Consider the following 27,718-nt stretch of genomic DNA (forward strand, 5'->3'; position numbering starts at 1 on the left):
ATCATTGAGATTTTAGTTTACAATGTTCTTAATGCCTCACCACTCCAAATGCTTATGCTTGCCTAAATTAGCAAGAATTGAATCTTTGAACACACAACAAACACTTCCTGTTTATTCTAATGTATCTTAATTTTACCAGAGTAATAGGTTTTGGGAAGGGAGGTTTGTTGTAGAACCTCCATATTTTTTCACTGCTCTACAGTTAATTGTTAAACCTATCCCTGTACTGTGTGTTTCCCAGGTATGAGGTTTTGGGAGGAGAGGTTTGTTGTAGAACCTCCATATTTTTTCATTGCTCTACAGTTAATTGTTAAACCTGTCTCAATATGTTGCCCAGGTGTGTGTACTCTTTACTCAGACCAGTCCATAGGTCATTAGGCAGAGGACAGATGGTATACATCTTTGTGTGCATTACCTTGCTTAAGAATTTAGTGAGAAATTTATTGATGGAATATTTATATCTGGAGTATTATTTCAATCATGGAAAATTTCTAGATTGCTGTTTGCTTAAAAAGATGATTAAGGTATTTATATTTTTAATCTGTGACTTTTTTCTCAGGTGCGAGCCCCCATGGTTAATCCAACATTAGGTGCTCATGAAGCTGACCTTTTAAAGACATCGGGAACACTGATTAGTTTTATTTACCCAGCACAAAATCCAGACTTGCTAAATAAACTTTCCAAAAGAAAAACTACAGTTCTGGCAATGGACCAGGTTCCAAGAGTCACAATTGCTCAGGGATATGATGCGCTAAGCTCCATGGCCAACATTGCTGGGTAGGTTGAATCTTTTCCATTTCAATTGAACAAAAGTACAATGTTGCAATGGAAACATTCACACAGTAGCTCTTCTCTTACAGTGATTTTACTCATAATAATTGTTAGAGATTGCAGCCCTTTTGAGAATGCACTTAAATTATTTTTAAGATTCATTTTATTTCACAGTAATCAGATAGGAAATGAACTCTATTTATATTCCTTTTTAATCTTCATGGGTAGAAGAGAAGAAGTACTTCCATCCACAAAAGGAAATAGCTGTCAGATTGTTTGAGGAATATGCTGTATTTCATGTGTGTGTGTGTATACATGTATATATTAGGTTGAAATTTCTGTTTTTGTAGGTCAAAAATGGTTGAATATTGGCAGTCTCATATGTTAAATCTAATATATACACATTAGCAGATTTACCATCTTAACTAGGCTTTACTTAGGTAAATTCATAAAACATTTAATGAATCAGAAACGTGTGTAGTAGAGGAAGTTTCTTCTGGTATCAAAACCCATAGTGATAACTGAGGGCTATGTCCTCTTACATTTAAGGCCAAGGTGGTAATAAGCTTCACTTGCCCACCAGCACTAATACATTCCTTGTTGATGCCTGGAGTGCTGTTTTTTCTTTCTCACATTAAAAAAAAAATTTATTTTTAATTATTATGGGTACATAATAGTTGTATATAGCTATAGGGTGCGTGTGATGTTTTGGTAGAGGCATACAATGTGCAATAATCAAATCAGGGTAATTGGGGTATCTATCATGTCAAGTATTTCTCATTTCCTTGTGTTGGGAACATTCCAATTCCACTCTTTTAGTTATTTAAAACTATACAGTAACTGATGGTTGACTATAGTCAGCCTGCTGTGCTGGAGTGCTGTGTTGAGAAGGATTGATTCTATGGCCCATTCTGTTCAGAGGAATGTGGCTATGTCTGCCATGGGTGAGGGGTGGGAAAAACTATATGCACTGTATTGCTGACTGTGCCTTAGAGGAAATGGGATAGCGCATTCTTCTCTAAGAAACTAATTAGATTGGATTTTAAGCATGAAAGCTATTAGTAGTTGACAATTTGCTAATATTAATGAGCCGTCAACACAGAAAATATTTTTTAAAAAGTGCATGAAAAAAAGACTAACATGAATAAGGCCTTTTATGGCTGACATATGAGCCGAAGATTTCTTCGGTTTTATGTTTTAGTGCATCAAATATGTCACAGATTCTATTAATACAATACTTTGTGTATTAGCTATTCACGTTTGATGTGAATGAGATGCAATAAACAAAAATGACAAGTTAAAAACACATTTTGTTGTGCTTGATGTAATATGGCAAATGGTTTGTCAGAAGATGTATTTTATGGTGTAAGTAATATACCAAGGGAGAAGATAAATTTTTGGTATATTGATTTAGTTTGTAGAAGAGTTATATTATGCAATGTTGAAATGCGCAATTTTCTACATAAATTTTATGTAGAAAATGTGTAATGTAAAGTTTTAAAGGTACCTTTGATTCTGTCATGTGAAATGCACATATGTGAAATAATATCAAAACCAGTAACTCTAGATCAGCGCTTTTAGCTGCAAAATCCTTTGAGCAGATGAAGTATTATGAGGTAGTATAAATAAATCCAGCTCCTATGCTGAGGGGCCTTGGTTGCACTGAGCACAGGTGGAATGTTCCAACACACACCTGTTCTCTATCTCATCCATTATGGCCTCAGATTTGTCTGAAGTTTAAACCTTTGGGGATCCATGGGACACAATTTGAAGAGACAGTGTTTTATGCCCTGAGTTGATATGTGCAAAGAGCATAGTGTGAAATGAATCATCTAGTATACACACCCACACAGTATGGGATAAGTCATTATCTCATTCATACATGCAGCCATATTACAGTGAAGGCGTGCTGCTTCCAGTTCATTACTGTTCACTCTGAGCTTTTTTGCTGTCATCAAGAAAATGCCCAATTTATTACTTTTTTCCACTAGCAACATTTTCTTACACATTTCCCGTGTAATCAGTCTCGATTTGTAATTTTTTTGTGAATAGCAACTGAATCTTTTAAAACATTAATTACAAAATTAATTTCTTACAATGGCCTTTGAATCTTTGTCATGTTTTCCCACTGAAAATTTCTATCACTTGAAGTCAGAAGTAAAACTAACAAATCATGTAATCTCTAAATTATTGTTTCCTGCTCCAGTATGATTAACGTAAAGTAATAGTAGTGACTGTTATGTTTTTGCATCAATTGTTATATCAAGTATTATTATATAAAAACATGACCAGGGAGAGGTTTATTGCCAGCTAGTGGGTGGGTTTTAATAGTTGCATTATAATATTGAGGCAGAGTATGTATTACCAAGTGAGAGTGTACAAAAGTGCCTTTTAAATATAAAATGATGTGCAAAGGAAACTAGTGTAGTTTATCAAAAGTATCCCATTAAAGAAAAGGTGGTGCATATTATTAGCTTTTATTGCATAGTTTGTTTCTTTGGCTAAAACATTTAAGATTTATTGAGCATCTTCTGTGTGACAGGCTTTATGCTAAGTTCTTCACCTGCATTATCTCATTTAGTCTTCAGAACAACTCTAAGAGATAGATGCTTTTTTGTCTTCACTTTATAAATGAAGAAACCAAGGTTTAGAGAATTAAAGAAATTTGCCCAAGGTCACAAAGCTCATCAGTCATAGAATTAGGACATGAACTGAAGTCAGTCTGTCTTAAAAATCCCGTGATTTCAACCATTAGATCAAGGGAAGTGTTTTTTATTCTCTGAGGTTGGAATCTTTTGTACAAGTATATAGCTAATCTAATTTATTTTATTTGAAAAATTTTCTCCTTATTATATAAACACTACATAGTCATCAAAAAACATTTGGATAACAGAGTAAAGTAAAAGAAAGTGTGAAAGATACATAGTCCCAGCACCTAAAGAAAGCCACTGTTAGCATTTTCTTTTCTTTCCTTTGTTACTTTTTCTATCTCAACTGATTTTCTGCAGTATTTGTTATGCAGAGGCTGGGTAGCGTCATGGATAAGTGTGTGTGCCTCCATAGACAGGCTGCCTGGGTTAGACTTCTGTCTCTCCCATTTATTAAGCTGAGTGACCTTGGGCAGGTCTCTTTCTCTGTCTCAGTTTTCTCACCTATAAATGGTGAGAAATAAAGGTGATAATTATACCTATCCATAAGCTTGTGAAGGTTAAAGGAGTAAGTATACACACACCACTTAGAACTCTTCTTGGCACATACTAAGTACTGTATCAATATTAGCTATTATTCTTTTACAAAGCTTTATTGATGACTTATGATATATGAGCCTAAGACCTTTCATTTCATGGAATTATTTATCTATTTGTTTGTTTGTTTTAAAAGTTATAAGGCTGTTGTCCTAGCAGCAAATCATTTTGGACGGTTTTTTACTGGTCAGATCACAGCTGCTGGAAAAGTTCCTCCAGCTAAGGTAGGTGTAGCTTTTCATGTTTCTTCATAATATGAATGAATTAAAGACAAAGGTATGGATAGTCTTAAAATGTAGTTACTTTAAAGTTTTTGTTATGTGTTAACTTCACAGTGATGAATTTGTGGTATGTACAAATACTTGGTGGATTCTCAAAGCTGAATATTTAAGATTGCTTGAAAAAAATGAATTTTGACATTCGGGAAGTTTTAGTCTTTTTTTTTTTTTTTTGATTTTTGATTTACAAACTTGAAGTCTTAAGACTTTGAATAACTTGTTCTATGTGGCCTGTTAAAATAAAAAGCTTCAAGATGCGATTTAGGAAATTCTGGGTTTCCCAATTATTGTGAAATTTTGGCTCGTAGAGAAGACTTCTTTGGTTTTCTCACTTTTTATGGGTTTTTGGATCAAGAAGACAGAAAAAGGGAAGTGGTATAATCAGGGGATTTGGCAGAGGCAAAGGGTACCAGTTCTTTAATCCAGACTGAGAACAGGGAAGAGCAGTTAATGATGGGAGGTGGGGATGGCTGGGTGAAATAATAGGAGCTATGTTGTGACCCTTCACTGCTAAATATACTCAGTAACAATGTAAACCTCGAGTCTTAGGTGTCTTAGTCTGTTTTGTGTTGCTATAACAGAATACCCGAGGCTGGGTCCTTTATAAATAAAAGAGGTTTATTTGGCTTATGATTTTGGTGGCTGGCAAGTTCAAGGTTGGGCAGCTGCATCTGGTGAGGACCTTAGGCTGCTTCAATTCATGGCGGACAGCAGAAGGGGAGCAGTTACGTGCAAAGAGGTCACATGGTGAAAGAGAAAGCAACAGAGAGAAACTCAGGAAGCCAGATTCTTTTTAACAACCCACTGTCATGACAACGAACCCATTCCCCCACAGCAAGAACTCACTCACCCTCCCCTCCCCACCAAAGAGGGCATTCATCTATTCATGAGGGATCTGCCCCTATGACCCAAACACCTCCCAACACTGCCACATGGAGGATCAAATGTCAACATGAGTTTTGGCAGGGACAAACCACATCTAAACCACAGGAACGGGAAATCGGACTTTAAATGTTCTCATCTTCCTACCTTTAGAGTACAGGTTTACCCTGTGGTTCCTGCTTTTAAGTACTTCATTATGTAAGCCCAGAGTTCTCATGCAAAATAAACATCCTGGGAAAAGGCTGGGAAAAAAAAAGGCTAATAGCAGCTTTGGGAAATCTAGTTATATATTCCTTGTAAAACAGACCAGGTGAAAAAAATGTAAGTGGCTGAAATGGAGGCCAGAATATTTAGCAAGAAAGTATGAGCAAACAACAAAGATGTGATATGGGAAGTGATTAAATTTTGACTTCTTTCTCAGGATCATAAGAAAATGTCTGGCACTCATGGTGGTTAGAAGTTTGATGCTGTTCTTAAACTGGCTGAATGCTTTCAGGCACAAGTCCACTACTCAGTTTTGGTTAGAATCTTTCTACATGTATGGCGAAGTTGAAAGGAGGAGAGCTGTGAATATAAGGGGTTAAAAAGTGAAACAAAAGACAAGAGCCTTAAAGAAAGGAGAACTGATCAGCCTTTAAAAGGTGGAGAAGTGACTATCTTTACTGAAAATTTGAATTGCAGCTTAAAGGACTTTAGTTAGATGTCAGAAATAGTTTTTGAAATGGAAGACACTAGTTGAGCTCATCAAGGTAGACTGTATAATACAGTATTTTATTTATATATTTTTTAAACACGAAGCATTCTTACTTGTCTAGAATGAACTAAAATCAATCTGTTGAAGGCTTATGATATGTCAGGCATCGAACTAGGGACATGGTATGAACAAGACACATAAAATCCCTGCTACACAAAACTTATACCCTAGTGAGAGTTGCAGTGAGGAGACAAAAAATCAAATAAATGTGAGAGACAACTTTAGATATGAAAAAAATGGACTGGATGGTATTATACTGAGAAATGGGAACAGGCTACTTTAGTTAGGGTAATGGAGAAGGCTCCCCTGACATTTGAGGTGAGATCTGAAGGATGGGAAGAAAGAAACCAGGGATTAGGATTCTAGGCATTCAGGATTCTAGTATTTAGGTTCTAGAAAACTGAAGAAGGCTGGTGGCTTTGGAGTGTGGTGAACAAGATGGAGAGTGATCTGAGATGACGTTGGAAAGGAAGGTCTGGGTTTGATCAGTTGAGGTCTCTCTTCTAGGTCATGTTACAGAGTTTGGATTCTCCTGCAGTTAAGGGAAATGTCAAATTTAGGGTTTTAAAAAAATCACTTGGCTGTTCTGTGGGGGAAGTGATAGTAGCAGGAAGAGTGAAAGTAAGGTCTGTGAGGAATTGGTTGTACCTGGGAAGGTGGTGGCCACAGAGATGTAGAAGAGGGGACAGATTGGGAGATCTTTGGGGTTAAAACCAGTGGTACTTGTAGATAGACTGGAAGTGGGAATATGAGCAAAGGAAGGACTCAAGATGATCTCCCCATTTTGGCTTGAACAATTGTGTGTGGTTAGTGCCCTTTACTGAGATGGGCAAGGCCAGAAGAGGAACAGGTTATGTGACTGAACGTTAGGAACATCCTGAAAGGTAGTTTCTTTCTCTTGCCTTGTCTCATACTGTTTCTTGAATATATGCCAGTTAGTAGTTAAATGCTTCAGTTTTAGTCCATTGTTTAGAACTAGTTAGTAACAGGACTTCAATCTAAGCTCTCTGGCTCTTAGTCTCTGTGTCTTTTTCTTCACCCCATGCTGCAGAGAAAGAGTAAATTTTTGTTGTAGGATCCGCATGACTTTATGCTTGTACAATTTTGTCTTTTAAATTATGGGGTCTTGGCCGGGTGCGGTGGCTCACGCCTGTAATCCTAGCACTCTGGGAGGCCGAGGCAGGTGGATCGTTTGAGCTCAGGAGTTCGAGACCAGCCTGAGCAAGAGTGAGACCCCGTCTCTACTAAAAATAGAAAGAAATTATATGGGCAACTAAAAATATATAGAAAAAATTAGTCGGGCATGGTGGCGCATGCCTGTAGTCCCAGCTACTCGGGAGGCTGAGGCAGTAGGATTGCTTAAGCCCAGGAGTTTGAGGTTGCTGTGAGCTAGGCTGATGCCATAGCACTCACCCAGGCAACAGAGTGAGACTCTGTCTCAAAAAAAAAAAAAAAAAAAAAAATTTAAATATTAAAATTAACTTATAGGGTCTTTTGTTTTTTCTTGATTCAGATAACTTGGCCAAGTCTTGTGATTTTTTTTTTTTTTTTTTTTTTTTTTCTTATTTTGACTTTTATTTCATTTGTTAAAGCAGTGGTGGCACTTCTGTGTGGAACAGGATTGGCACCTTAGTGCCTGCTTGTTCTCTCTGGTCCCTCTTTGTCCCCTTTCCTATAGACTTTCCCCCTTATCCAAAACAAACTATCATCATCAAGATCAATTCACATGATCTCTGAGCAATGCTTAGGGCACGCCAGGGCACAGTTTGACTGGCCGTCTTTGTAGAAAGGCGGAAGGAGGTGTGGGCACAATGGGTGGGTGGGAATTTATAAGCTTCATTTTCTGTGGGTGACATTTTTTTCTACAGGAACAAGGAGTTGCCTTCGACTGACTGTTTATGGGATATATAACAGGACTTTTCTCTGGAAGGCCCATTGTAGACTGGAGACAACATTGTTCTTACTTTGTTTCTTAGAAGACAGGGGAGACTCTTGTTTCTGAAGAGTTCTTTGGTTCTGTTGGCTCTGATCCTTCCATGGTTAGGGAGATTAGTTACACTGTTTGGGACTTCACATGCAATTTGCTCAAAATGGTTCAGAATTATGTGGTTGGTTACCAGCTGTTCCTTTCAGAAACATTAAGATAGGAGTTGGGATACATGTTCATCAAAGTTGTACTCATCTTTGAAATGTGTTTTGGTATTTTATAAACATAGAAGTAAACCTTAGAATCTGAGAGGGGGGAGTTAGAATGCCACATGGGGAATTTTAATAGAGGGAACTATGGGAAGGAACCTATTAATCTTTAACATATGTAATACTGATTATGCTTAGGTAGCTTTTATGTGGAAATGCTGTTTGTTAGACTATTTTTAGTGAAGGTTATTGCCCTTTTCCGGCAGTTGTTCTTTTGATAAAATTTTGAAAACAGTGGTGGTTCAGCTAAACAATAGTCTGTCCACGCAATACATTTATTGAGGGCTGATCACCACCACCGCCATCCGTACTACCATTTATTGTATGCTAACTGTGTACCAGGCACCTATAATTATTATTTTTCATAATTAGTTGATAATGAACTTTATTTAAAACATAAATGGTTCTATCTTTTCTAGATTCTGATAGTTGGTGGTGGTGTTGCCGGGCTTGCTTCTGCAGGGGCAGCAAAGTCGATGGGCGCAATTGTTCGAGGATTTGACACAAGGTGAGTGCTGATGTTCAGCAAGGCGACTGATGTTAAAGTAAAAACAATTTGTTTCAGGGGCATATTATGCTTTCCTTAGAATTTCTAAATTGAAGTAGCACATTGAAACTGCTTTATTAAGCTCTTTCCATTAAAAAATATTTCTACTTTTAAAAGTTGATACAAAGCGAAAATGAATTACTTTAGTGGAAAAGAAATTGAGGACCCAGCAGAAATAATTAAAAAAAAAAAAAACACCCCAAAAATTGGAAACTAACAGCTCACAGTTTTGTTTCTTTGTGTGGATTGGCAATGGGGCTAGAGTTTTCTCTATTCTGAGTTTCTAACATGTTGCTTTACCAAGTCCTGTTATCGGTTCAGAATGCTTTTAGGCATTAGCTTACGGATGTGAAGAAAGATGGTGAGTATAAGGAAAGAGTAAAATAGGAGGCATCTTAGAAAACAGACTGAATGAGGGGCATGCCCTTCCTTGGATGGGTGGAAGCAGTTAAAGCTGACTTGATATTTCACCTGAGTACCAACGCATGAATTATTATCACTGCATTATTTATGCGAAGGCCTCCTGCTTTTAATGAAAGATAGAGTTGAATATCTTTCTCTGATCATTTTAGAGACCATAGGTGAAAGTACTTAATTATGTACATTGTATTTCTTTAGAGCAGACATACACACACTTTCCTAGATTGTCTTTTAAGAGAAATTTGATTAAAATTCTTCATTTCAGAAGACACTAGATACTGGATTTTATTAAATATTTATTGATTACTGTTATTTATGTGTTCCAATACCTTTTTTGAGGTTAAAACATGTTGTCGTTTATTATCAGTTGAGGGTAGTATAGGAATATTACTACTGCCACACTTGAATATAGAATGATAAAAAAAAAATTCAGGCCGGGCGCGGTGGCTCACGCCTGTAATCCTAGCACTCTGGGAGGCCGAGGCGGGTGGATCGCTCGAGGTCAGGAGTTCGAGACCAGCCTGAGCAAGAGCGAGACCCCGTCTCTACTAAAAATAGAAAGAAATTATATGGACAGCTAAAAATATATATAGAAAAAATTAGCCGGGCATAGTGGCGCATGCCTGTAGTCCCAGCTACTCGGGAGGCTGAGGCAGTAGGATCGCTTAAGCCGAGGAGTCTGAGGTTGCTGTGAGCTAAGCTGACGCCACGGCACTCACTCTAGCCTGGGCAACAAAGTGAGACTCTGTCTCAACAAAAAAAAAAAAAAAAAAAAATTCAAAGTTGGAAAGAATATGATTTTCAGAGTAAACAATGTTGCATAGAATATGGTTAAGCAGTCTTTACCTGGAGTTCAGAGAAATAATATATTGATAAAAAGCTATCCTGCTGAAATGAGAAAGTAAGGCATTTCCAAAGTAACCAAGATACAAACCAAGGACAGCCAAAGTTAGTCATGCCAATAGTCCTATCTTTTCACTTTTAATGTTTGTTGATGTGAATATTTTTCAAGACCTCCAAGCCTGTAGAAAGCAGGTTGTTCAAATTTTCATTGTAGTAGACAATAGTATTAAAGTGGAAATGGATATATCTGACTTAGATATGATGTGAAATTTAGTAGGGGGTGAACTACTGAAAATTGAGTGTATCAATGTCATTTGTTATGGATTGTGTACAGAGTAGAGAGCTAGCATATGCCTGTGCTTATATTAGAAAAATAGAAAAACTATTTTTCTTTACAATGTATTAAGTTTATTCAGGTGACTCGACTATACAATGAAGAAAGATGTGGCTGAAGTGATACCATACTTTTTTAAGAAGTATAGCTCATTAATCTAGTCACTATTTTGAGACTGGGGTTGGTATTACAAACATGAAATCCAAATATATTGGGAAACACTTGATTATAAATTCTTGTTGGAAGATTGAGTGGTATATATTAATTAAACATACTAAAAACTTTAGGACAACTCATTGCCCGATGATAGTAAAAGAGTCTAATTTTTCAATTCTTTCAAACAATAACTAGGAAATTCCTCTGTTAACAATAGTGATTATCTTACCTAATGCCTGTATTACAAAATTGAAATATAAAAGCTTTACTTTCTTTCCTATCATAAAAATAATATGTGATTATTTCCCCAATTCAGAAAAATATGAAAAAGCACAAAAAATGAAAATAAAATACCCTAAAGTCCTGCCTAGAGATAACTATTAACATTTTAATATATGTTCCCTCTTCTACACATTAATTAGAAATGCAGTTTTACTAATAGTACTACTTAACTTTTTTTCACTTAACAGTAGATCATGAAAATCTTTCCTTACCTAAAATATTTTTAATACCTGAAGTTTCCATTCTATGGAACAGGAGGGGGGAACCTTTTTCTGTTGGAAGGCTGCATTACCTTTTCGTGTAATCAAATAAGGCCCCATTTAAGAAACTCCAATTAGAAATACTTAAAAATGTACATTATTCTATAAAAAAATCTAACTACTGTGTACTTAATAATTTCAAAAAATGAAAACTATTTCTTTATTTTGAAGTTAACTAACCTTTTAATAACTTTGTTGTGTCTGCTTTTCGTTGGAAAGCATTTGAATATTTGGTTGCAGCATGGATGTCCGCAGTTTCAGTTGATCCTCTAGATTGGTATCAGTCATTTGTGACTTTAAGGGTGTCTTGCTTTGGGTTAGATAGGAGAATGTATTAATAGATTCGCAGCAATAGTGGTTGAAAAGCAAGAAAGCATTTTCAGGCATGTTGCTGAAAGGCATGAATGAGTATTCTGCATTTTTCCGTATTTCAATTGGATCTTTCTTAGCATCAAACAATGACTTTAAAATGTCGTCTACTGAGAGCTTAATCAATTCCATCTGTGGTCCCTTAGGTGCCTTGGTGATATCAACTAGGTGAGGCTGAAATGCTACTTTGAGTGTGATGTCATGATTCTCAAAGTCAGTGAACCTTTCATTGTATTCTCCAATTAATAGGTCTGTAACAGCTGTGTATACTTCAAATGATTCGCATATATCATCCCGCTCATCAGTGACCTTTGCCAACTGGGGAAAATGTTCATCCGAAATTTCCTTTTGAGGAAGTGTTTTGAAAAAAGATAGGTTTTTTCAAAATGCTTGGAATTTTTGCCACATACCATATATATGGATTAGTTTTACCTTGCAAAGAAATATTCAAGTCGTTTTGATTTGACATGATATTGCACAGAAATGCTGCATTCCTATAGAAATCTTCTTTCAATAATTCATATTGCCAATTCTGTTCTTCAAAAGACTTAATTTCTGTTCTCTCAGAGATAAAATGTTGACTAACATCTGTCCCTGTGGTAGCCAATGCACTTTAGAATGATATGGCAGATCCACGTTGAATACTTCGTGGTTCCACTTTAGCATGTTATGAAACTGACCATGCTGTGTTACATTTGCATGAATATCGTTAATAATACTTATAACTTGTTGCACAGTGTCACTTAAAATAGTAACTTTAGCATGGAGATTTTGCTGATGCAAGATACAATGAAAAGAAATGAGAGCATCTGGCTCTGTTAATACTTGTTAACTGTACAGTAGTAACCCTTTGTGTTTTCTTGTCATGGAAGGTGCACTGTCTGTTCATACACTCACTAAATTTATCAAATTCAGTCCAAATTCACGACATTTATCTTGAAAGTTGTTGAAGATATTAATACTTATTCCCTATGCTCTGTTTGCAAAAGTGCCCAAAGCCAGTAACTTTTTGTACCAAAGAAAATCTTCCGTTATGACCCGAATGAAGTATAAAACCTGCGCTAAGTCAGTAGTATCAGTTGATTCATCCAAAGTGACTGAATAATGTTTATTTTCCTTTTGATGTATTGGATGAAGTTGTTAAGTTGAAGGCTAATTCATGTTGCTAATCAGTTATGGTTCTCCTGGAAAGAGGCAGTTACTTGTACTTTGAAATGTTATCAGGGTCTAAGCATCCTGCAACTTCTAAAATGCATTCTTTTTCAATTTCTATATCACTGAATGGCTTCCTTTCCCCCCCAAGTGTATAAGCTACTTTATAAGTTGCTTTAGTGGCATTATTTCCAGGTCTTATTGCTGCTTGAAAGAATTGTCTTTGCTTTTCATCTTTTAATTTCTGTAATACAACCTTTCATGCCTCTCCCTCTAATTTAAAATATTTGTGGTCCTAGTGAGTGTTATAATGCTGATGAGCATTGAATTTCTTTAATGTTGATACTGCAGTATCACAAAGCAAGCAAATCATATTATCTCTAGCAGAAGCAAGATATTTCAATTCCCAATCCTCATAAAAAAAAATCTGTTTTCTTCCTTTAGCATTTTCTTGGTCTTCTTTGACATGATGGGCTATTAAGCAGACAGAATTAAAAAATACTGTCAAGCTGTGCAACTATTTGGAAATTTCACTTCAAACAGAAACACTGTGCCCTGTTGTCAAAAACTGATAGCAGACTGGCATACTCAACCCCTGTAAACTCTAGCCAACCAGCCTCCTGCGGTAGTGGTGCCAGTCAGTTGGGGGAAGTTAGAACTAAGTCGTGAGTGCAGCAGCCGTCAATTTAGCCCCTATGGCTGACTAAAGTTCTCATTGTGCTGGTCAGTCTGGGAGGATTATTTTGTTGAAACTTATTTTATTCTTTGATATTTTGCATACGTTCATTTTAAATATAAAATAAGAACATAAAGGATGAAGAAAAATGTATTAATAAAAATAAAAGGATTTGTTCTGTAAAATTTAGATTCAGTCAAAGGGCTGTGCTGAAGGACCTAGAAGGCCACGTATGGCCTTAAGGCTTCAGGTTCCCTAACCCTGGTATAGAAGTATAATGATGTATTTAATAAATCCTCTGTAAATGGACATTCTATGCTGTACGTAACCAATACTCTGTAGGTGTATACGCACACAAACACACACAGTTGGCCCTCCATATCTGTGGGTTCTGTTATCTGTGGCTTCAATCAGATCAAAAATATTCGGAGGGGAGAAAAACCAGACAGTGGTTGTATCTGTACTGAGCATGTACATACTTTTTTTCCTTGTCATTATCCCCTAAACAATATGGTATCACAACATTTACATTGTATTAGGTATTATAAGTAATTTAGAGATGATTTAAAGTATACAGGAGGATTTGTGTAGATTATTTGCAAATACTGTACCATTTTATGTAAGGGACTTGAACATCTGTGGATTTTTGACATGGGGGACGGGGCTTTTGGAACTAATTTCTCATGGATACTGAGGGATGACTATATCCAAGAGCATATGTATGTGATCTCTTTTTATTTTCTTAGGATAAATTCTTAGAAATGGAATATTGGGGTCAAAGGATATATACATTTTAAATTTTGATACAATATTTTTAAACAATAAGATTATTGGCAAAGATATAACAGCAAAGATTCCAAATAGCTTTTATGTTTCTAATGATACATGTTCATTATTGAAAAATATAGAGAAACATAAAAAGAAAATACCTTTTATAATTCTGTTAGCTAGATGTAATTGCTAATGATATTTTGGTTTTATATCTTAGAGTTTTATTTAACTTTTGAACAAAATTTAGATCATTTAATATATAGGTATATATACACACATACGTATATATAATTTTGAATTCATCTTCTTATTAATAATAGCAGATATTTCTGAAGCTTTTTAAAGAGCTGTATCCCTGTGGCTGCAAGTAATGGAAAATAACAACTCAAATTGGCTTAGAACCATAAGAAAATGTATTATTTCTCCTAACTGAGAATTTAGAGGAAGGACTCCCTTTCACACTAGCGTTAGAAGCTCACTGCTGCTATCAAGGACCAGTTTCTTTCTGTCTCTCGTCTCTGCTGTCCTTAGCTTTGGCTTCCTCTGAAGGCTGATTCCACTTGTGGTTGCAACATGACCTCCAGGGGCAGTCTGGGCTGCCAGATTCCTTGTTCAGACCAGCAGAGAGAGACCTTCTTGCTCAACCATGGACTGTATGTCCTACCTTATCCACACTCTGGAACATGATGGCTGCTAGGGATTTACTGGCTGAGACCACGGCTTCCCAAACTTCCCTGATGATAAGAATGACCTGCAGCTCTTGCTAAATTTATAGCTTCTGGCCTCTCTACTGGAGATTATAACTCAATGGGTCTGGGAAGCAGTGGGCATTTGAATATTTAACAAGAACCCTGAGTGACTGTTGTCATTAGGGAGGTTTGGAACTTACTGTAGGGTAATGGATATTGGTGAGTTAAACACACTGTCTACCATGGGGCTGAGATCTTTGTTGGCTCTGGTTTTCCAACCAGGATATAGTGCTTGGGTAGTCTTTATTTTTTTAAACTGAATTTATTTTTACATAATTTAAGTGTGTTGGCTTTTCACATTTTACCATTTATAGGTTACTTTTCATAAACACATTTTAATGAGGACTGGGGGCAAAAATCACTTCATTAAAATATTTCTAAGAGTCATTTATGTGGGAAAAGTCCCCCGTAAGAACAAATTCAGAGCATTTACAAATGAGAAATCTCAACTTGAGTGATTTGAGTATCAAATCTTTATGTCTGATATCACATCATAATCAACATTGGGGTCGCAAGAAACATAATTCATTACTGGAGTTGGCAATAGTGAATTTTTTTTTTTTTACAGGAAAAAAAATCATAAAAGTATTACCTGCCTTAAGAAGAAAAGTTGGAACAGTCCAGTCAGAGACATCAAAAGAAACTCTAGAAACATATATATAGTTTACTCTTCTTAAAAATGTATATGTACATGATCTTGATTCCTTTATTAGGGGCCTACCATAATCACTGTTTCTCCTTCAATAATCACCCCAGAGCTGCAGCTTTGGAACAGTTCAAGTCTCTTGGTGCTGAGCCCTTGGAGGTGGACTTGAAGGAATCTGGAGAGGGACAAGGAGGATATGCAAAAGAAATGTCCAAAGAGTTCATTGAAGCAGAAATGAAACTCTTTGCTCAGCAATGCAAGGAGGTAGACATCCTTATCAGCACAGCACTTATTCCAGGTATGCCATTAAGTAAATGGTTATCTTTAAAGCATTTTTACTCATGACTTTTTAAAAATGAAGATGAATAATTATTTGACATTTGAATTTATTTACCTAAGGATCAATTTTTCTATTATAAAAGTGCTAGAAAATGAGCAAGCATATGACAAACATCACTGCAGCCCCTAGAGATACGTCGTTAATAATTTAGTATGTTTTCTCCCTGTCTTATTTTTGTGTATCTTTATATAACTGTGTTCATACATTATACCCTATGTACAATATTATATTTGTAAGCAGTTTCCTTTTTTTTTAAATCCCTGATAAATTGATTGTTAATTTATTTCTCTTTGTAAAGATAGTACATTCTCATTGTAGGAAATTCAAACAGTACTGAAAAATACAAAGAAAAAAAGTACAGATAATCTGAAGTTCCCCCATGCATGACTGTTATTAGTATTTTGATGTTTATTTTTCCATATGAGAGAGGAAGGAGGGGACTGTGTGTGTACGTATTTATGGAATTTCCAGTGTGTATTTTTAGTTAAGGATGTGGCACTTTGTCATTTTCTAATTATTTCCTTTGACCTGACTGGTCTTTTCAGCCAAATAGTGATCTCTTTGGTGGTAGGAATTACTTTCTAGTCCTTTTACAGAATCTTCTTCTAAAGACTATTTTGCACTCAATGCATAATTGATTGTCAAACCAATAAACATTCATTATTCAGTAAGCAGTAGTTTGATCTAGTAAGATTTCAGAGTGAAGAAACTCTCTCCCTTTTATATTCTTACCTCATCTCTTCCTCTGTTCTTTCCTTCTGTTATTGAGTAATGAATACTATGCTGCCTCTAATTTTTTCCTTTCTGAAATAAAGTGGACCAGATCATGAGAACTTAAAGGGTTCACGATGGCTTTTGTTAGATCCTGCTAAAGGAGCCTCATTTTCTCTAGGGGGGTCTGTGAAAAATTAGAAGTTGCTTTGTCATGAGGCTGTGGGAGAGGAGAAGCTCTCTTCTGGCACCTTCCCCCACAAAAAAATCTGGCTAATATAAATCCAAGGACGGGGGGGGGGGGGTGGGAAATGTCCATCCCAAGTTCTTTCTCTTCTGTTTACCTGGGTGATAGGTGAGCTGGTCTCTTCAGATACCCGCATCCCACCAGCGCTGGCTAGATGAAGTAGAGGGGAGGGTGACGTGGGGGTGTCATCAGGGCTCAGCCCATGCAAGCATCTGTAGACATGAGGCCTGCGTTTAGTTACCGGAGGTGCATACAGATCGGACAAGCCACGGACCCAGGGTGGCGTTTGTGAAATTTGTCAGCGAGAACAGAACTCATGTCCAAGCGGTGTCAGTAGAACACTTCAGAATCCATCTTTTCCATTTGTGGCAATGACTGCTGGCTCAGCTGTTACACAGGTGGCTTTGAAAAAGGGATGGGGTGAGCTATGCTGTGGCCACCATCCGACCTTTGAGAGGCAGCCGTGCCTTCTGGAGGGGAGTTCTGAGCTGACTATCAATAGATGCAACGAGTGGCCAGTAGAGGGTGCTAAAGCATTTACTCATGGAGGCGCTGAGGCGGGCAGGAAGCTGGTTTTAGTCAACTCACACTCTAAATAAAAAACTGAGGATAATTTGGACATGATATATAGATTTATTATTGATTATAAAGCTAGAAGTAAGTGATAGAACTCAAGACTTCTTATATAAATATATACTGACTTTTAGGGCCTCTTTCTCCCCAATAATCTTATTTTTTTAATCAGTAGTTTATGGTCAATGTACTTTAATAAAAGGTCAGATTGTATGATAGTGTTGAAGACTAGTTGAAGAAGTTTTATTAATCTGTTTCACTGACCTTTTCCTGTTTTCTGAAGCCACGGTCTTCACATGAAACTTACACAAAGTCCTTGATTAGCCTGAAGCTTGCTCTCAAAAGGCTGTCTGAAAGGGACTTTCCCCTTACTTTTTTTTGAAAACAAACAAACAAAAATTAAAAAAAAAAGTTGATTAGAATATTACAGGGAAAAAGATGATTTTTCTAAAAGTCCCCGGGGGACTGAAAACTGAAAGCATGAACATTTGAAAAAATGATTGAAAAGATTACTTAAAGGAACAAATGCCCTTTGGAAAACAATGTCCTTTGCATTGTGCCTTTACTGGTTTATGTCCTGAGGCTTCGCATGGGTCACCTGATGGTATATCTAGCTCCTGAATGACTCCTAGAGCAGAAGTTGTTCTAAAGCTTTCCTCAAGTGGATTCAAAAGGAATTAAGTCAAATGTCAGCAATTTTTTAAGCTAAGAGTCATAGACCAAAATCCACGGAAGGCTGGACTGTGGCATGGATGAGAACGTTGAGAGAGGACACAGGCAAGTATTAATAGCTAATTTCAGGGAGCAACTTTATGTAGTTGGTACATTTTCATTGCTCCAAAGTATACATTAGTCAGTGGGCTTGAAAAAGCAACGAGCTTGTCCTTATGTAGATTGTACGTGGAATGAAATAGTTTTGTAGCAAGCTAATTGTTATGCTGCCTGATATTTTGTACCATCATCTAGATCCCTTATTGGGTTGGGTGGTGGGTTAAAGGTGAGAATTTCACTTAATGCTGGGAACTTTAGGATGGGACTGAGCTGACATTCCCATTTTGTGGCGCTGTGCACACAAGGGAAAGTTCCCCACCTTCCTGTCTAGCTCTTTGACCTTTGGGGGTATCATTACAAAGTAAGACAGCCCTGCTCTCTGGTAGTGCTAAGGCTGTGCTTATAAACTTTTTTGCTAAGTCTTTGGAGACACGAGATTTTTTAGCATCCCTAATGATCTGGAACCCTTTTAGAGAGACTTGTCGTAGACATAGAATATTTAACCAGGAATAGACTGAATCAGGTTGAAAATCTGATTAGTAAATTAGGGTAGTTCTGAGGTAGGGTGAGGAGAAATCATAGTGATTTTGCACTGACAGTGTCTTGGGTAAATTTCACCTAAATTATAGTGAGAATTAAGAGTACTATGGAACACATGCTAAGTTTACCCTGGTAGAAACTACCTTTTCCATTTAAAATCTTTCCTGATGACCACTTAATTAAAAAATCATAAGCATCATATGGTCATATAGCTTTCCTGCTCTCCTCTTGGAGATCTCAGGTCTTGCACTTACTAATTTAGTGGAACCAAAGCTACTGCAAGGCCTGGGGTTTTGTTTACTAAAGATGACTGTATCTTGGACCACTAGGGTTTTTCAGCATCATTAGATGATGGCATCTAGATTGAACAAGAGTCAGATCACATTCCCCAACCTCCTAATTATCTGTGGTATATAGTTTGCACTCGCTGGAGGTATTTATTGCCTTTCATTTTCTAGTCCTAATTTAGCTTTTGTAGCTTTTGGGTCTCAGGATAAACTAATATCTTATTCTCTGGGTCTGATGTCAGTCATGTTGGCTGCTATTATCTCCTTGAATAGACCAAGATACTTTTATGCCTTTGTACATATTGTTCTTTCTCTTTGGAATGCTATCCCTGCCCTTCCCTGCGTTTTGAAATCCTGTTCAACTCAGTTACCACATCCTCTATAGTTTTACTGCCTCCTAGTCAGTACTAGGTGTTCTTTTTTCTGCACCCATAGCAGTCTGCCTGTGCCTCCAGTTACAGCAGTGCTTAATCTCATTGTTCTTTAGTTGTCCTGGCTCCCTGTGAGGGCAGCAGGAGTCTTTGATTTATGCCAGTACTTGGCATAGTGCTTTGTACACGATAGTGGCTTAGTAAATGTTGCTGAACTAACACTTTTGGGTGTCTTTCTTAGGTCTTGGTTGGTACAATCCCTTTATTTTCTGGTGCTATCCAAGGAAAGACAGAACACTCTGCTGGCTCACTTTTGGATAGGAACATTGCAGAGGCTAATTTAAGACTGGGAATTTAGCTTTCTTAAATTATTCAAAACTAGGACACATGCCCAGTCTGCAATTTGAGGTGTTTAGCTAGACCTCTCAGGAGACAGAATTAGGAAGTAGTGGAAAGTCTGTTCAGGAATTAGAAAATATCCTGTCATATAGGAAGGAAAATATTTATTCCTTGATTGTAAATTAAAATACCTTAGGCCATACATACTTGGATCTCTTTTTAGCACAATTCAGATTAGGGTAGCAGTACTTTTTGTTTTTATCTATGCTAGTTAGGATCTGTAAAATACATCTGTGAAAGGATCCTTGTGGCAGTTTTGCATGACTCTGGAGAATTGGGTAGGAGCTGTTTTCCTCTGGTATCCAAGGGCCATATGTATATGAAACTGAACCTGAGAGATTTTGCAGTCTCCTGGAAAATCAACATTGGTTCTCTGATGCTGCCGTCTTGTTGAATTCATCTTTCATGTGGAGTGGAAATATAGTACAAAAGAATAACTTTCCACAGTGATTTTTCAGAGTTGCACTTTTAGGCAAGAGAGTAATTAAATACAAGGATAATTGATACTCTCAATTTATGTAATTCTACAGTGATAATATTGTTTTTATGACTATACAAAGTTTTTCCTGAAGGTAAGAGTATATTTTTCAGATTGTTCTTTTTCCTTCTTCTGTACACATTATGATCTTACAGGACACACCTATATGCTATAGATCAGTGATACCCAACGTTTTTAGCATTACTTTTTTACCATCTGATTCATTTACCATCCTTCCCTCCCTTAGAATGTATTTTATGACTATGTAGAATTTTATAATATTACTTCTACAAGATTTCATCTGTTTTAAGAGTTTTGAAGAACAGAGAGAAACTTAAGTGTTACAACATCAAGGGTTGGTAACCACAGGCTGTCTACACACCTCTTGGTAGCTTTCAACACAGGGCAACTTGTCATCAAGAGGAGGAAGCCAAAATTATGGAGTTTTCTCTTGCCATTTATCAGCCTTGATTTCTTAGGATGTATTTGAGCACACTTCATAAGTGACTGGGCCAATTTAACAAATGTTCTGTTAGGAAAATTTACGGCACAGAGTTTTATTCTGGTTTGGTCTGTTATTTCTCCAGAAGTGTGTTGCAACATTGGGAAGCATTCTGTTCTCCTCCTTGGCAGTCCCCGAGTTGAAAAGGACTGGGAGGCTGAGGCTGTCTCTGGTGAAGCAGCACTGATAGAATTACTGTACATACTAGGACATCCCGCCACGTGTGTTTCTGTGTTTCCTTCTTTCCATTTTCCCTATACTTTGTTGTGCCTCAGTATTAGTTGAGTCTAGCTCTAAATCCATCATCTGTGCTATAACAGATTAACCCAAAGGTGTATAATGGCTTGGACATTATAGAAATTTACATTTTGCTGAGTTAACAGTAATAGGTAGGTTCACATATTTGTGGGCAGCTCTCCTTCACCTGGTCATCTGGGGATTCAGTTTAAGACACTGTTGCCATCATGGTTACAAGGCTATGAAGGTCACTCTGGGCACTGTGTCTATTCTAGCCAGCCAGGAGGGAAAAGGGCATGGCAGGGTGTGGATAGGAGACCTGGAAGGGGCACACATTACTCCCACTCACATTTCTTTTGCTAAGACTCGGTCACATGTCCAAACCTAACTGTGAAGGAAGCTGGGAATTGTTAACAGTGTTTGTTAGGGCTTCTATAACAAAATATAATACCAAAAACTTGGTGGCTTAAACAACAGAGATTTGTTTTTCCACAGTTCTGGAGGCTGGAAGTTTAAGAACAAGGCGTCAGCAGGTTTGATTTCTATTGAGGCCTCGCTGCTTGGCTTCCAGATAGCTGCCTTTTTGCTGTGTCCTCCCGTGACTTCTTGTGCCTGCATTTCTGGTGTCTCTTTTTGTGTCTAAATTTCTTCTTCTTTTAAGGACACCAGTCAGATTGGATTAGGGCCCATTTTATGGGCTCATTTTAATTTAACCACATCTTTAAAGGCCCTGCCTCCAAATACAGTCTTGGGGATTAGAGCTTCAACATATGACATTTGGGGACTTTGTCTCCAATGGGGTCCTCTCGTTGGTCATGTGGGTTTCCTTCCTTCTACCTGGAAGCTTGTAGGTTCTGGTTCTGCCTGTTCCCATGGCTCCCCTCACTGCTGGGTGTGTTTCTGGCCCTGGCCCTCTGTCCAGTCCTTTCCTGCCCCTGCTGGGCACTTCGACCACAAAGGGTGACCCTGGTGAGCAGCTATGGGCCGGTCCTTTCCCGTCTGACCACATACTGCCCAGCTTGGGCTTCTTTGAATGTGTGTCACTTCTCATACCAACGCTGTGGGAGTGGGGCTTGATCCTAGCCTAGCTGGTGAGTGTGACAGCCCAGTGAGGGCCTGGGGGGCCAGGGTTGGGGTCTTGAGGACAGCCCAGGTGGGTTCCATGCATGTGCCAATGCACGTGTCGGCTCTGCAGAAGACAGGGAGACACGGGGCTCTGCTGCCTAGTTTGCCCTTGCCTCTCTTGTGCCCCCACAGTGTGGTCCCAAGATGCTCTACCAGGCTTTTCAGAAGCAGGCCCTCTGTGCCACATGTTGGGGGCCCTCGCCGGCACCCTCTGACCCCCTTTCTGGTGATGGCCTCTTTTCTTCTGTCCTGGAGAAATGAGCCCAGACAGATGGCCAAGCAGGGAGGAGCCAACCCACAACAGATGTAGATTTTTGTTCACAGCCTCTTTCCTTTTCCTCACTTAATGTAATTTTATCTGTTTACTTATAATCTGTTCATTGGAAATCAGAGGAAAGATCATGGATTTAGAGCCAGATAGAGTAGATTGAAATTCAAGTTATAATGCTTAACAGTTGATTTGTTTCTCTAAACATAAGATTCCTCATCTCTGAAACTGGTATAAAAATTCTGGGATAAAAATTTCTACCTTGCAGACTTGTTTTGAGGAATATGTAAGGGAAAAACCCAGCGTAGGGCTGAATGTAGAGAACATCAGTGTAATTCTTTCTTCCATTGATGATGCCTGGTCTTCTGGATGGTACTCAGGACTACAAAGCTTATTATTGACTTTTGTAGTAAAAGTCTATTCTCAAGGATTATGTAGAATGTTGAAGATGGTCCCTAAGACTGGCAAGTTTGTGAATCCACTCATGAAGTTATGTAACCAGCATTTATTAGATGGCAATCTGGCATGAGTTTCCCTGGGAAGAAATATGACTTAATTGTTTTCTGTCTGAATTTTCTGAAAATGTTGATTTTATTAAGACTTTTTTGCCAATTAACCTCATTCTGACCTAAGTTGAAAGACATGGAAAGAAAATAAATGGTAGTGTTCTATATTTTAAAAAACCTTTTAATTATTTTGTATTAATCAGAATAGGTAATAAATATTGATCACTTCATCTTTTAAAAGATTTTGGTAGCTAATGTACATCTATACATGACTTGGAGGGAACTCAAAGAATGCTGTAGTTTCTATGAGAATATTATATATTTCTTTATTTGTGCTACCATTTAAGTTTGGTAGGTTGTTTTCTTTTTTGGAGAATTCCTATAGCTTATGAAATCATGGTAAAATCTTGACTAATTTTGCTTTTTATTTGTATAGAATTTTGTAGCTATGAGAGGTAAATTATTAAGATAATCATTAAAAATTTTTTATAAACATACTCTTTATGAGTTAAAAACCTGTTTTTAGTTTTTTTAAAATAGAAAATTAGGGATTTTTCTAATCTGCCAAAATATGCTGTTGACTAATCATATTTCATAAATATTACATTTAGAAATATTTCAAGGCATCCAGTTTATGAAAGCCAACTATTAGCCAGCCTTTTTGTCTGGTTCCTTATAAAAATAATTAATTATGCAGAGAAAGTTCTCCTCTAGTTCCAGGAATAGAGCTCACATATAAAGTACTCTGCTTGACTATTTAAACTTGGGTCAGAATCTCTTCATGTTCATGAACACAGCTATCTATAGCCTCTCTAGCCATAGGCAGAGATGGGGGTTGCATCTATACTTTGCTCTATGCACCGTGGAGCTGGCCAGATCAGAGGTTCATTAGATAATGCATCAGTGAATCAGATGTTCAGCAATTTTCTTGCCACATCCTATCTATTACATGATTAATTATCTCTTATTCTCATATGTATGCATGTAGGTATAGAAAAGCTTTTGTCCTCATTGGTAACATTTTTAAAGCTTAAGACCCAATATTTTAACCCCATCTGCAATTTTGAAATGCTAAAAGACCCTTTGGTGTGTATCTGTTAGGATTCTTTTGGCTGCCAGAAACAGAAATTCCAACACAATCTGCCTTAAGAAAGGCAACTTCTTGCGTTAACAGAAAAAAGTCCAGTTATTGTTGTGGGTAGGTGTGAATCAGGGGGACTCTGGCTGTGCTTCTTTGTCTTCTGTCAGCTTTGCCTTCCTCTTTGAGTTGGCTTCATCTTCAGAGGTATCTAGAAGGCAACAGCAATTTCAGCCTCCAGTGTGAACGACACAATGTCCAGAGGATGAGACAGGGCAGTTTTGCTGGCTCCCTTGTGAAGAGCAAGGAAACTTTTTCAAAAGCCCTTAGCAAATTTCCCTCATTTTTGTTAGCCTTAATTGGATTACCTGCCCCTTTCCGAACCAGTTCATCTAGGCAGGGCAATGAGATGCTCTTCAGCTTACACCTGTCACTAATGAGGTGATGAGATTACCCTTAGACCCGCCAGGCCCACCTCTGGAGCCTTTACTGTGGTCATGTCTCCTGGAGCTCATGGACTGTGGGGAGAGAATGGAAATCAGAGTAGTGACAAAAGGAGGCAGTGGATGCTGGGTACATGGTAACAGTGCTCAGTGCAACATTGTGTTGTTATAATGAAGTTTCTTCATGTGTAAATGCTGACGTTCAGGATGTCTTTCTTTACCTGCTCTGTATTATGTTAATATAGATTACTGCATCACATTAAAAACTATACTTGTTTTCCCACTACTTGTTCATGAGAGATCTACTTTGATTTGGATAAATATATAATTTATATTATTTATTTATTTGCTAGTATAGAGTATATTATATTCTTGTTAAAGCAGAAAGTTTTTCTTGAGGCTTTGTCTAATTTGATGCCTTACAGGCCAGGAAGTTAGGAATTTCCCCGTCTGATTACATGCCATCGAAGAATTCCAATAAATAATGCTGAATGTTCCTTGGACTCATTATAAAATTTTGTGGTAAACCCATTCATCTTGTCTTGTTGTTCTTAATATTTTCAAAGTGGCTTTTTTCTTAATTTCTTTCTTTTTCATTCTTTTTCTTTTCTTGTTTTTTTTTAGTGTGATTAAAGTTGTCTGTGAAGGCTTGATTCACTTCCCATTGAGGTAGAATCTGAGGATTTGTTGGTTTCAGACGATCATGTTAGGCCTGATTCATGCAGAGAGGTATAATATATTACAAAATTTTCTGGTAAATCTTTAGCCTTTGCTATTTAGTTTAAGCTAAATCACTGGTTTTGAATTTAGTGTTGTAAAGATGCCAATGATATATTCCTTTGCTACATGGCAATAAGTTGTTAAAGCTATTTTTAGAAATTAGTAATTTTTCTGGCAGCTTCTAATTTTAATACTTTTAAAACTGCATCTTAGTGTTCAGTTATTAAGAAAATACATGGGCCAGGTGTGGTGGCTCATGCCTGTAATCCTAGCACTCTGGGAGGTCGAGGTAGGTGGATCACTTGAGGTCAGCAGTTCAATACCAGCCTGAGCAAGAGCAAGACCCCATCTCTACTAAAAATACAAAGTAATTAGTGGGCTAACTAAACCATATAGAAAAAATTAGCCGGGCATGGTGGCGCATGCCTGTAGTCCCAGCTACTCGGGAGGCTGAGGCAGAAGGATTGCTTGAGCCCAGGAGTTTGAGGTTGCTGTGAGAAAGGCTGATGCCACGGTACTCTAGCCTGGGCAACAGAGTGAGACTCTGTCTCAAAAACAAACAAACAAAAACAAAACAAAACAAAACCATGATTATGAATTCAATAATGTTTAAAAATAAATTTATTTGTATCACAGTCATATATGCATATATCAAGAAACAGTGCACATGCATGAGGCATATTTATTCAGTCTACAGCCAATTCTTGGTGCACACAGAGATTCAAGGATGCCTTACACCAACCTGTAGTATACCTACGCACCCCAAATAATGGTCAACCAATCAGGAAACTATAATTAATTTTTTTAGATTAGTACTTTAATTACCTAGCTCTTCTTTTAATGAAGCTGTTGACTAACCTTTGAATGCAACTTCTTTCAGTTGTAAAATATTAGACCCCAGAGTTATAAATAAAGTTTTCCTTCCCCATCTAGCCTGCACATGGGAGGCACTAAATAAGTATGAGTTGTGTCAATGAATGGATGAATATTTCAGTGATGACTGTGAGTGCTTGATGTCTTACAGTTGTCTTGGCAAAAGTGTGACAATAACTCCCACTGGAAGGGAACTGAGTAACCTTACCAGGGGAACTTAATGTCCATGAACCAGAAGGGAGCAAGAATTATTTCATAAAGTTGGACATAATGCCATATCTTTCACCCACAGTTTGTATTATGTCAGAAAATATTTTTAAGATTTTTGTCTCCTTGTTAATTTTTTCTGCCACAGTGATTTCTTTTTTTAAGGGGATGGTTTTAGGAAATATAAGTCTTGGTTTTTTGTGTATCTCATCCTTGTAGATAGATGATAAATTTAATAGAGATGAACTTCAAAAGAGGAAAAGCCCAATTGTACCTAAAGAAAAAGGAATACCCTCTTATCTATCTTCTTTTATTAACTTTCCTGCTTTCTTTTGCAGTTATGTCTCAACATACCTCATTCTCATTTTGTCTTTTATTCTCATATCTAGCACTTTCAGCAGGCTGTCTCTGGGGTAGATAGGGAATCTCTTTGTGTTTGAAGGATTTGCAGAAAACATTGGATATATTCATTTCTATGTTATACATTGTTTAACAAAAGTCTGTATCCATCTTCTTGGTTGTTATCCATCTTTAGTTATGTCTCTGTCTCCCTTTGTTCATGTTTTGGTACACTCTTTGAAAGACTGTCCTAACTGTGTGATTCATTTGCTGTAGCAGGGAAGGCAGGTGACTTTGAGAGAAGTCTTTTCAACTGGTACATAAGTAGGTCTAATGCTTCTTCTAAGTTATTTTAGTTTTCCTAGTACCAACTCTTAAACCATGTCCTAGACTCAAAGGAGAAGCTGGTTGTGATTATGCAGGAGTACTTTTTATTTTTGTAATAAAAGTGGTATGTGGGTTTTATTAGAGATGTAGTAAAGTACAAAGTAGAAAATAAAGATCACTTGTGATCCCTCCACTTAGTGATAAATACTATTAGCATTTTGCCATTTCCTTTCAGCCTTTTTTCTATGCATTTTTATAATGTTGAGATTAAGATATAGAATCTTTTTTCCCACTTAGTATTATATCATAAGCTTTCCCCCTTAATATAATATGATGAATCATTAAGAACACTTTGTAAATATGTTTTCATGGTTTTGTAGGGTTTTCTTGTTGGGATGTATCATATTTTATTTAATTGTTCCCCCAAAGTCGGGCTTTAGTTTATTCCCAGTTTTTGTCAGTTAAAAATAATGCTCTTGTAACATTTTTTCTGTATAATTCTTGTGTTGCATTTTCATTTATTTCCCCAGATTTTAGAAGTAGAATTATTAATACTAGGTGAATGGATATCATTAATTTTGGCCAGTTGATATACGCTTGATAAACTCTGCTTTCTTGAAAGAGTGTACAGTTCATGATCTTATCAATAGATTGTCCAACTCATTGTTTCACTTCAACATTAAGTATTATGATTTTTTGACTCTACTAGTTTAAGAGGCAAAAAAATATTTCACTTTTTGTACCCACAGTTCTTTGATTCTTACTGAGGGTGAACATGTTTTTTCCATTTGGTTGTTACCATTTCTTTAAATTGTTTGTCTTTATTGTTCACTTATCTGTTAGATAGGATCTTAGTGTTTTGTTTTTATTAAAGTTCCTGTGAGTTTTTTATTAATTTTTTGAGGATTATAGTACATACTTTTTTAATATTTAAATCTATTGATGTTTTCCTTTTGTTATTTTTCACCATTGCTTTAAATTTAGAAAGTACTATTTTATCCACAAACTAGAGAGAGATTCACGAAGGTTTCCTTTTTTCTCTTTT

General features: G+C 37.0%; 1 protein-coding gene across 6 annotated transcripts in view; it reads left to right on the forward strand.

Annotated features, from left to right (window-relative positions):
* NNT (nicotinamide nucleotide transhydrogenase) overlaps positions 1–27,718 on the forward strand; it is a 107,598-nt gene that overhangs the window by 29,963 nt on the left and 49,917 nt on the right. For all 6 annotated transcript variants that reach the window (XM_069492681.1, XM_069492676.1, XM_069492680.1 and 3 more), the window contains exons 4-7: positions 560–777; positions 4,153–4,240; positions 8,546–8,634; positions 15,442–15,629. In XM_069492681.1, coding sequence (XP_069348782.1) covers positions 560–777; positions 4,153–4,240; positions 8,546–8,634; positions 15,442–15,629 — 583 coding nt within the window. The remainder of the gene's footprint in view (positions 1–559; positions 778–4,152; positions 4,241–8,545; positions 8,635–15,441; positions 15,630–27,718) is intronic.

The sequence above is a fragment of the Eulemur rufifrons genome, chromosome 17 (genome assembly GCF_041146395.1).
Source record: "Eulemur rufifrons isolate Redbay chromosome 17, OSU_ERuf_1, whole genome shotgun sequence".
Lineage (NCBI taxonomy): Eukaryota > Metazoa > Chordata > Mammalia > Primates > Lemuridae > Eulemur > Eulemur rufifrons.